The sequence below is a fragment of the Pterocles gutturalis genome, unplaced genomic scaffold, assembly GCF_000699245.1.
Source record: "Pterocles gutturalis isolate BGI_N339 unplaced genomic scaffold, ASM69924v1 scaffold22498, whole genome shotgun sequence".
Taxonomy (NCBI): domain Eukaryota; kingdom Metazoa; phylum Chordata; class Aves; order Pterocliformes; family Pteroclidae; genus Pterocles; species Pterocles gutturalis.
Window position 1 is genome coordinate 1472 of NW_010126169.1, and position 11707 is coordinate 13178.

Sequence of the window (11707 nt, forward strand, 5' to 3'; positions counted from 1 at the left end):
CTCTTGGAGCGGACACACCACCCAAACCTTGCCCGGCTGCGTTATTAGGGGCTGCCTGCTGTTGTGTTTAAAAAAAAAAAAATCAGCTCGAGGCTGGCAGAAAAGGTGTCGTGCTGCGCGGGGGAAACTGAGGCACGCACCATCCCAAGCGCAGGAGGCTCTGCCAGCAACCCCCACGCAGGGATGCCGCGCCGAGCACGGCTTTTTTCTGCCGAGCAAGCAAATGGTTTGTCTGCACGCTCAGACGAGGATTTCCAGTGAATTGCAGTGGGCAGAACTGCAACCGTAGGGTTTTTTTGGGGAGAAAAGCTCCCCCGCGTGCGAACAGCCAGCTGCTTTCTGGTCACGCCAGATCTATAAATAAATATTTTTTTAAGATCTAATCGGTCACCGGACAACCCCAGCGTGGTAAAATAGGGTCGCTGAGCAGCTTTCAGCCAGACCTTTGGCATCTCCTGAAGCATTTACAGAATTTTAACAAGACGTAGGGTTGTGGATCATTACACTTAAAAAAAAAAAATCAAAATCCCCGTCTCCTTCAGTGAGTGGCACTTCAGAGCAAAGGGTTGAGATAGCTGAGACCCAGCAGAACTTTTCGGGCTGGGAGAAACCCATCTGGCTGTTCGGAAAGTGATGTTTGTGCCAAAAGGATGCTCTCAGGACCCTGTCTCGGGGCTTTCCCAACACGAAGCCATGCTCAAGGGCTGGGTTTGATTCCCCGAAGCAGCCTGTGCACAGCTCCGGAAAAAAGACGGCGTATGGGCTTGTTCTCTTTGGATGAGGAAAAAGCAAACATCTCATCTCCTTAAGACAACATCTGCATGTTGCTGTTTGAAATAAATAAGGCTGTTGCTCAAAGGCCCTGGAATGATGTCATGCCGGGCATCGTTTCAGGCAACGCCTCGGGGCTCCTTCCTGTGGCTTTGAAACCAACTCAAAAATGGAAAAAAAAACCCACAGTAAAAAAAACTTTTAAAAAAATCCCCCAAACCATCTCAAACCATTAGGAAGGACCAGGGGGCTGAGGAGCAGAAAGCTGAGGCTGGCAGTGAGGGTGGAGAACTCACGATGCAAAAATCTTCCTCCTGTCCGTCAGCCCGAAATAATTCCAGGTGAATTTGCTGCGAGGTGCTAAGCCAGCAAAGAAACTTCTAAGGGAAGGCTCAGAGTCCCGCTGGGCGCTCTGTCTCGCTCCCCTAATCGAATTCAGCCCGGTCGCTGGGACGCGGCAGAAGGCACGGGTGCCCGTGGGCAGCCCCAGGGTCGCTGGGATCAGCGCTGGCTCGGCATCACCCACAGCCAAGACGAAATGATTTGCCTCAAAGGCAGAGGTCACCAACACTCGCTGGGATACCGGGAAAGAGACAGGACACGGTCCCGGATGGCCGCGGGGATGACGGAACTCTTCTGGCAGACAGCAGCCACGGGGGAGAAAAAAAAAATCAAGAAGATCCTGTTCGGCATACGTGCAGCATGGGGAAACCTCCTCTAGAAATGAATCACTTAAGCACTCCCTGACCTGCAAAATGTGGGTACAACAGGTCTCTTAAGCAAGCTAAAGGACATTTTTTTACCCCATCCATCTCCAATCCTGATGTGAGTCATGAAGTTGGGTTCCGGTGGGCGAGGACTGACCCCGAGGCTTTGCTCAGAGAGGAAAGGCACGGCGTGTAAATATCACCATCCTGGAATTAACCAGCACTGACGGCAAGCTCCCTGTGCCCACCTGCTCTGCAAAGTCCCTGCAGGAAGAAAATCGTGTCCCCAGGTGAAAAAGCACTTGGTGACCCCATCACCAGGGGATTTTTGGAGTAGGGGATGTATAAAAAATCCACAGTGACAGGCACTACCCTACAGGTGACTCAGCACTTCACCAGAACTCAGCGATCCCAGCACAGAAACCGCACAGGCTCGTACTCCCTTTTTTTTTATTTTTTAGTTCCCATTTTTAAGATTTAATCATCCAGTAACTCTCCCCCTGCCACCTGCAGAAGCATTTTGAGGATCAGAAACAGCAACGGGACTTTTGGTTTGTTTTTTTTTTGGACTCCACCGACTTCAAGAGGTGCACGTGTGGAGTTTCACCTCCCCAGAAGGAGAAGGGGAGACAGAGCCCATGGAAATAATGAGCCACTCGATTCAGGATTACAGCCTGGGCTTAAAAACCTCTGTGCGGCTGCTCCCACGAGGGGCTGAGCAGCTGCTGGGAAGCTACCGACCATCTGGTTTAATATTGCGCGGAGGGGAGTTCACAGCGGCAACCCAAGGACAACACATCTGCTGGCTTTGCACCTAAAAAATTGAGGCTTGCAAAAAAAAAAAAACCCAAACAAGTTGAGCAGGAAGAAATCCGCAGATGGATTTAGGTTCAAACACCTAAATTTGGGCTCATCCAGGAAAGAGAAAGGGAAGCTAATGAATACATCACCCATCAGCAGCGGGAACAGCCTGTGTTCCTCTGTGTCCGCAATTAGAACGGGATCAAAATGTCATCATTTAACGACAGCGTGAACAGGAAGGACACCTTCCCCTATTAAAACTTTCACTAGCGTGCTGTTAGGAGCGTTTCCTCTGGATTCCCTTCAAAGAGCAGCAAACGAACCTGGTTTTGATTCCACTTAAAATCCGGGACGAGGACGAATCCGTCACAAGGATCCGGGTTTTCGTGGATGATTCGATCGGCTTCGGCTTTCTTCTCCAGGATGTTATACACCCACTGCAAGAGCAATGTGCAATTTATAAACCAGCAGAGAAAAAAAAAAAAAAAACAAAACAAAAGTTTTGGCTATGAAATGGAAGAGAGCATGGATAAGCGACAGAGTAAAATGAGCAGAAAGCATCTTTGTTTTTTTTTTTTTGGCTACCAGCCTGAGCTCGAGCATCCTTTACACCTCCAAAATGCTCTAGCTGAAGTATTAAACTGATGAAGGAGTCAGTTTAGTCCCTAGACAATAAGGCAGCAGAAAAGAGCCGGGGTTTGAAAGCTCAAACCATCATTTTCCCCATCAAGCTCAGGGAGGAAATATTTCGGTTGCCCCAGGCGGGCAGGGAAGACGGCGGCAAGTCCTGCAGACACACCGAACGAGCTGGGTCAGAGGATGGTGAGCACGCCAGACACTCAAAAGATTCAGCCCTTCTGGGGAACTCTGTCAAGAGTTTAATTAATCTCATCAAAGCTTCAGATCATTGGGAACTGACCTGAATATATCCTTAGGGAGAAACCAACCTCTCCTCCCTTGATCTGGGGTTTTTGGGGTTTTTTTGCTGAAATTTCAGGTATTTTCTTCCTAGCAACAAAACCTTAGAGGAGATGAGATTCTCAAAGCGATTTTGTAAATATCGCTGTGCTCCGTGAGCCTGGAAGAAAAGCAGGACAGGAAACTCCGCAGGAAATTAAAGCTTGCCCTTTGGGGTTTGGCGGTTTTTGGTTTGTGTCTTTTTCCATGCCTCCTCTGTTCACAGGTGCCAAGCTCAGTGCCCTGAAGAAGTTCCCCGGTCAGATGAGCTGAATTTTCAACCCAACACTGCCTCATGTGATGGGGCAGCTCATCAGCTGACTGGCTCTTGTTTTTTCCAGCACAGAGGACAACACATGTCCAGAGTCTGGGCACCACAATAAAACCATTATACCGAAAGAATCCAGGCTTTGCATCCTCCAGCAGAAAAACAGAGACGCCTCTGTCGTGCTGCGATATTTCTGTTCCCTTTCACATTTCCTTTTCCACTCGTCAAAACCCGTTAGATCCAGACAAGAAACAGCACTTGTCAAGTCCCAGGGGTCAAGGACTGACTGTGCCGACCGCTGTTTCCCAGCAGATGCTCCTGGAAATGTCTCCATGTGCAGGAATCAGCTCGCGAGCGGTCGGTGGAAGCAGCAGAGAGAGGTCAAGCGATTTTTGGAGCTGCTACACCAACTTCACAGCCTCATGGAGCAAAAGCACAAAAGAAAAACCCCTCGTGGAGGTTGCTGCCTGGTGAAAATACACGCTCTTGTCCTTCTCCAGCTGGCCGGAATGTTCCTGGCTGCTTACAGCAGCAGGAAAACGGTGTGGGAGGCACCCAAGGCCTGGGGTGGCTTGGTTTGGGGTTTAGTTTTGAGATAAAGGTGTTTATTTTTTAACAGACAGCCTCAGCAGAGCCAGGATTTGGTTTATTCCCTCTCTGTGCAGGCTGGTGTGAATTGGTCCCTATAGACTTGATCTCTGAAGAAGAGAGGGAGAGGAATGGTCTAAAAGGACGTAAGATACAAAAAAAGTCCATTGCTGCTGCCTGGGGGCAAGAAGGACACCAAAAGCACAGGCAAAGCCCAAGGGATTATTGGAGATGCAGGGATCTGAGACTCCTAAAAAGCCCAAAGTGCACAAACACCCAGGGAGCCATCCTCAACCAGAGGAGGAACACCCCAGCACAGAAATTCTCCAGAAAACTTGAGAAAGGCGACTTTCTCCGTGGCAAAAAAAATTCTGCAAAGCTGGAGAGAAGGATGGAGAAGAATGGGGACATCGGGGAGAATGAGAGCTCTGTTGAGCTTACCCCAAAGGTCTGACAGCCTCTGCAAAGTCCGAAAATCAGGCAGCATCACAACTCAGAACCTGCAGAAATGATCTGCAGCTGGTTGCGTGCAAGAAGCAGGGCTGAGAGAGAGCCGTACAGCGGAGCTGACAACACGCCGACGGAAAAACCAAGAGGAAAACGGGGGCTGAGTGCTCCCAACTCATCTGCCTCCTCTTCAGAGGAGAGATTTGACAGTTCAGCGTGCTGAAGGAGACCAAAGAGGTTCCGGATATTACCCGTACCTGGATGCTGAAGCTCTGGGACTGGATGAAGGGCAGCGTTATCTTCTGGTAATCCTCCCAGGTTTCGCGGACGAGGTGCACTTCTTGCCGGAGGTATTTCTGAAGGTGTTTCTCCGTGGCGGGGTACACCACTGTGGTTTTTATCTCTAAAAAAAAAAGTTTATTTAGCATCAGAGATAAACCCACGTTACCTCCTTCAGTCCCTGATCAATCTGTTTTCCATTCTGATCAGCTTTTTAAAAAGCACATTTTTAACGTATTTTTAAAAGATACCATGAAAATAGCACAGTGGGGGAGAGCAGACGTGGAAAGCAAACAACCTCTGGGGCTGCCGCTGCTTTTCCCAAGGAAGAACAAGCCAACAACACAGCCAGGGCCTGTCCTTCCAGTTCAGCTGGAGGGGTTTGCCGTCTGAAAGGTTTTTTTTCCCACACTTGCTCCTTTCAGGCATATCAGCAACATCAAGGACAGTCAACAACCGGGCCAGAAACACGCTGCCAGGGGCAGAGACGCGTCTTCCTCCTCCGTGAATCCGAAGCTCACGGGATGTTACGGAGCGAGAAACTTTCTCCAGCCATGAAACCAGACGTGGTGTGAGCTGGGAGCAGCGGGACCAGCACGAGGAGCAGCTCCTTCGCAAAGACATCAAGGGCGCAGGGACGGATGCGGAAAAAATAACACGAGCTGATGAGTTAACACAGCACGGGATGACAGAAGAAAGCTGGGCGATTCCCTGGCACTGGCCGATGAAAGAGCATTTTCTGTTTATTCTAGCAAAAGATAAATAATTTCTGTTTACCTTAAGATTAAAAATCTCTGCGGCGTTAAGCAGGGTGTCATCGTGCACTGCGCCAACCTGGCAGCAATAAATCCTCCCCACAAGTGGTAAAACACTCGGAAAATATCCCGCTCTGGCCGCGATCCGGAGCCTGCCCCAGCTCCAAGGGCAGCAGCAGCGCCCCTGCCTTCCCGGAGAAGAGAGCTGCCAGAAAACCTCACGCAAGGAGGAGAAAAAACCCACCAACCTGGACAAACTGGAGGAGATCAGACCAACGCAAGCGGCTGGGGCGCTGCGAATGCTTCGGCTCGTGGCCAAGATCTGCCACAGTCACAAAAACCACGGGCTGCACGCACCAAGAGTTGTGCTTCACATTTTATATATTCGATATGTGAGCCAGGCACTAAATATAAATATCTGTTTCTTCCTAAAGGCAGGCTTTAGGGTGGTTCCTTTTATTTTTATTTTTTTTCTTTAGTTTTCTGGGTTCGGGTTTTTTTTTTGTTTAAGGTCTGCAGAAGCCAGGAGCCTCTGCCTTTTCATTTCACGCCAAAACCATCTGAACGAAATCCACAGGAAAATGCTGGTAACATGAAATATGAAAATGCAAACCACAAGGGCAGGCTGGTTGGATTCCCACCGTACACATGTTCAAACAAGGTTGTTTTCCAGGATTTGATGAAGCACTTCTAGCAGGATGATGTAATAGAAAGAAAAAGAAAAAAAAGAAGAGAAAAAAAAAGGAGAAAAAAAAAGGAGAGGAAAAAAAGGAGAGAGAGAAAAAAGAGAAAAAGAAAAGAAAAAGGAAGCAAAAAAGAAAAAAGAAAAGGAAAAAGAAAGAAAAAAGAAAAAAGAAAGAAATTTTAAAAAAAAGAAGAAAAAAGAAAAAAGGCTGGAGCTCCTCCACTCAAGTAAAGACCAGTAAAGCACTGGGGAGAAAACAAAAAAAAAAGGGGGTAAAAAATAAGAAGATAGCAGAGGCTGAAACTTCTACAATTTCATTTTCTACCCCAAAAACAAGAGGCAGGACAGCAGCAAAAAGCCCCCTGTGCTGGGGATGGTGGGAACTGCGATGCAAACAGACCCCTGATGGCTCCCCCAGTAGCTCCCAGTTTGAGGGGTGGCCGCTGGTGGTGGGGAGGGCCAGTGAGGATGCTTTCAAGCCTAGTGCAAGATCAGAAAAATCCTTTATTTTCCCTTAATCGGAAAAATCCTGCAGCCGCGGTTGAGCAGATGTGTGGGAGAGGAAAAAGGGGACGAGGCCGGGGTTCGCTAACGATTATTGCTCTTCTAGAGGTCTCATCAACCCTAAAATACCCCAGAAATATTAATTAGCGTCTAACTCTACAGCCAGAGAAATTCTCCGAGCTCGACCGTCCTGCGCGCAGGACGCAAAGCCCCAGCTCAGGAAACATCCACAGCGAGACCGGGCTCGCCACAAAAATCTTTTCCGCTGCTGGCGAGCCGCCACGTTCGGGCTCCTTTTTTTAAAAAGCCGCCCCGCTGCTGGCAGACACCACGGGCATTAAACTGTCACGTACGCCCCGAAACCTACCCTGGGCTGGAAACGGGGTAAAAAACCCGTTGGCCACGGGATGTGGAAGGCTGGGGATTGTCCCCGGTCGTGTCTCGAGTCCCATCGGCCGGCGTGTTCCTGACTGTCAGCCCAGGGAGACCATGAGATGCTTGTGGTTTGGTCTGGAAGTCAGGACGGAGCGTTAATTAATTGGAGGTTAGAAAAAAGGAGGGTTAATTGAAGGAACGTGGAGGAGCAGGAGGGAGAGAACAACCGAGGCGGCAGGTCACCCCACGAAGGGTGTTTGAAGGGATGGTTCCTTGCCTGGGAGAAAAAGCAGCTCGGAACGACCAGAAATAAAACAACTTCTCCACTCCCCTGCTAAAAGCGAGAGCAAAAAAACCACCCAAGACTCAAAAAACCCCAAACCACAGCTCAGTTTGGGGAAGTGATGGGGGAAAAAAAAGAAAAGGGCTGAAGGCAGCTGTGGCCAAGTGGATGAAACGCTCCCTACGGCGCAGGACAAAGGCACGGCGCAGACAGGAGGAGGCAGAGAGAGCTCTGTAGGGCGGTTTTTTTTGGTCTTAAATAGATTTAAAAACGTTGGGGAGCCAAGAGAAGCATGCAGGGCAGGCACAACCTGTTTCAAGCTTTTGGGCAGGGGTGCTTTTTCCTCCCTTTGAGCTTCGGCGTAGAATCCGCCTCATCGACTCACCCATCGGGTGCAGGAAGGTGCCAAGCCCAGGAAACGGCACCAAAAAAAAATCACGCTCGTGCGGTTTTCTTTTCCTCTGCAAACATCTTTCCTGCTGCGTACAGCTCTGCACTGCCTTCCCATCGTCAGGTATCTCCTTTGGTGCAGCCCTAGCTAAATATAACGACAAAAAACCTCACCATTCCCTAATAACAGCGGTTATTTAGGGGTTTTTTGAGTTTTACAATCACACCTGCACCGCCGTCGCAGGGAAACACCCAATTTTAACGCACCCTCGGATATCTGAGGCTCTCCTTATTGAATGAAATATTTTCAAGAAAAAAAAAAAGGCTCAAGCTTGCAAAAGCTCACACCACACGTGTCAAGCGCACCGCCAGGGATTTCTGCCAAGGTTCTCGTCCACGGATCGAGGGTTCGGTTGGCTCCGGCCACGCCAGAGGAAATTTGGAGGTTTTCCAAAAAAAAAAAGAACCACAAACTAAAAAACCAACCCAGATCAAAGGACACTGATAACTCCTAGGGTCCCCCAAAACCCAGCCCTCCTGTTTCTCCTGCATCTACCACTCCAGCCTTTTATTCGAGTGGAAAATGCAAAGAGTTTTTAAATGCAAAGAGTTTTCTTCGTTGGACAAGTGGAGCGTGGAAACACCAGGAGATGAAGCAACCCTCCCCATGCAGCTCATGGAAGTTCCTCCAGCTCCTCGCTGCCTGAAATTAGGGGTTTTTTTGGGGGGGGCTCAGGGATATGGATGACTTCCTGCATGAAGGAACACCTTCCTTCCATGCTCTCCCATTTCTCCCACAATTTCTCCACCCTGTGCTGGAGAGAGAGAGCTGGAGTGTCTCCCGATGCAGGAAATTAAAAAGAAATTTTAAAAAATCTTTCCCCTGACAAGGAGAACCCCACAGTTGGGATTTCCTCCACCAGCACCTCACACTTTCAGGCATAAGCTGCCTCTTAAATCCGCACAATGGCCTTAAAATAATTTTTTCACGCCTGCCTGTGCAGTTACAATCAGAGGGCACGCTCTCCGACCTCTCACAAGTTTCCTTCTCCTTCATCAGGTGGCTTTTTCCCCTTCAAATTCTGCCCGTTTTTAAGCCGGATTGCAAATTTTATTTCCCATTTTAGCCTCGACGCATCACTCCTGGCACCCAGTAAACCCGACGAGCTGAGGAAGACGGGGATGAAATCTTCTTTCTGACCGGTGCCATGCTCCCAGCCCTGAAAATCTCATCTTTAAGCTGCATCAGAGTGAAAATCCCTCTTGCCAGGGCAGAAGGGAGTCGTTCGCTCAGGTAACGTGTTTCTTTTGGCCTCCGTTTCTCTGCCTTCACAACAAAAGCAAACAAAGCACCCGGCCCAGCCTCGCAGGCTCTTTTATCACCCAGACAAAACGAGCTTTCATCCCACGGGGACCTGTGTCGGCTTGATTCCGGGGAGGGAACAGCATCCGGCTCCCTTAAACGAGGAGGTGGGGAAAGGATGAAGGAAAATCTCCACTTTCAGCTATCGAGAAATTCCGGCTGAATGGAAAGTCCGCCCCGGGGACTTTGGGCCACAAAGGCAGCATTGAGAAATGTGCGTCAAAAAAAAACTTAAAAAAGCGGAGGGATGAGGAGGCGGCTCCTCACAACTCACCTGCGGCCGCGATTTCCTCGCTCTGGAGGTTTACAGAGTGAGAAGCTGAGCGCTTGGGGGCTTGGCCGTGAATTCCTCTGAGCGACACTGCGAGCTGGGATTCTTCAGAGAAAATGCTTAAACGCCAAAGTCTGACCTTTTCTGCGAAATATTTTGACTGCATCACGCTACCCAGGTGTAAAGCTGTAAGCACGGGGAGATAAAACCCTGAATCTCTCTGAGCCTGCAACCAAAAGGCCGAGACAGACCCCGTGCAAAGGGCTCGCGGGGTCTCCACACCACCACACGACATCCCAGGGTTTCTCCCAAGCCCTGACACCGTCTGCAGCCTCGTAGGAAACTTCAGTTTGGGTTTATCAGCTGCATTCCTTGCCTCGACTCCCTCCTTGGCCCCTGACTCAGCTCGAAACAGCAATTTCCTTCCCCTCCTGATGCACCAAACCGTTTTCTCCGGTGCCAGCCCAGCTGCCTGCCAGCTGCTCTTGCAAGGTGCCCACAAAAACCAGCTTTTTGGCTCCGAACTCCTGCGAAGGAAGCAGCCTCTGCGCTCCCCGCTCGGAGCTGGAGGGCAGCGTCGGGGTCCACAGTCCCCCCCGGGTCTCCTGAGCAGATGCCAAGGAAGCGGCAGGAAGCAAAGACACAGAAGTATATCCCAGTGGTGCAAAAACTTGCCTTTTAAAAGCAATTTTAAAAGTAATTAAAAATACAAACTTCAGAAGGAGGAAGCCAGAGGCTTCCCCCCCCCCATTCAAACCTGCAAGAGGAACGGCACAACTCTCACCTGAAAGCGCAGCAGCGGGTTTGGTCCGGCGGCAGAGCCACAGCACGGAGGAGAGGCCAAAAAACAACCAAAGTTTAACCAAAGCCCACAGGCAGGATGTGGCGAGACCCAGATTCACCTGGTTTTGCTCCAGCCTCTCGGAAAAAGCAGGACCCAGCGCGGCACCGACAGACTGGTGACCGTTTAACGGCCTTTTCACCCCGGCAAGGGGCTTGGCACTTGGCGTTAGACTTAAATAAAATAAAAAATGTTGGTATCGGAGTAATTCTGGAGTTGTGAAGTGCTGCAGGGAAGTGCTACAAGCGCAGCTGGAGAGAGGCCCAGGGGATTTTAGTCTTGCGATGCCACCTCGTGGGAATCGCCGCAAGCCGCTGGCAGGCTCCAACACAGCAGGGCTCGAGTAAGAGTCTTCAAAACTCAGCTTTAACCCCTTCCCACGCAAGGTATCTGCAACAACCGCAGCGTTACAGCGTTTTCCTGCCAGTGAAATGCGGCATCGTAACACTGCAACCTCTGCTTTCGAGTCCTCAACAGGACGAGAGGAGCTTTGCACAACTCACAAGACAGTGCTTCTTCCTACACCGTGGAAATGGCGCTAAAATAGGAGAATTTTTCGGAATGCGTACCAAACACCCCAAAAATTTAATTCAGGACCACAAGAACTTCTTACTTAAGGTCATCACGCTGATTAATTCTGACCCTGTTAAACCTGCTGGGCTATCGTTGTGTTTATGGAAGCATTGTCGTGTAATTAATCACTGCACTTGCAGAATTTAAACACATATTAGCATTAAATCAAAGCACCCAGCCTGCCGAAAAAACAGCCGCACCTTCCAGCGGCGGCTGCAGAGCATCGCAATCGCAGGACACTTTTCCACTGCCAACAAAAATAAAACACATGAGAAGAAGCTGACACGTGTACTGCAGAGACTGTTTTCAAGGTAAACCTTACGGGAACAGATAATATTTGACCAGATTAAATTACACCACTGGGGGGGGGGGGAGGAAGAAACACCAAACACCACGAAAGGAAAGCTTTCAGCCTCGCACGTGAGGCCGAGAGCGCTCACCGCTCAGCTCCGGGGGAGGATAGAGGTGGTAGGTGCTGTAAATGTCGTTGTGCATCTGCAGCTCCAGCTTCGTGTGCTTCTTCAGCAGGTCCAATACTTTCTCCTCCTGGAAAGGAGTCTTCTCCAGGATGACTACAGCATCTGTCCCCTCTCCAGAAGGGTCGGTCACCTGCAATAAGAAGGCATAAAGCCGTTAGCGAACACAGAGCCAGAGCTGGATGGAGTTTGAGGCCGAGTCCTGAATGTTTCCACCCAGGGATGACGGCAGAGACCTTGCAGTACCTCAATTCTCCTGCCCAAACCCCCCCCAAGTCCAGCCACCCACCAGGCAGCACCCATCCAAAAATAAAGACATGTTTGCCCCGAAGCACAGCAGGACTCTGCTCCCCATCAGGGCACACAGGTAGTT

General features: G+C 49.9%; 1 protein-coding gene across 1 annotated transcript in view; it reads right to left on the reverse strand.

The window, feature by feature from the left end:
• DCPS (decapping enzyme, scavenger) overlaps positions 1-11467 on the reverse strand; it is a gene marked incomplete at both ends in the record, with an annotated part of 12582 nt that extends 1115 nt beyond the window's left edge. The window contains 3 exons of the mRNA XM_010078893.1: positions 2603-2716; positions 4797-4942; positions 11299-11467. Of these exons, the coding sequence (XP_010077195.1) occupies positions 2603-2716; positions 4797-4942; positions 11299-11467 (429 nt within the window). The remainder of the gene's footprint in view (positions 1-2602; positions 2717-4796; positions 4943-11298) is intronic.
• Positions 11468-11707: the final 240 nt, after the last annotated feature.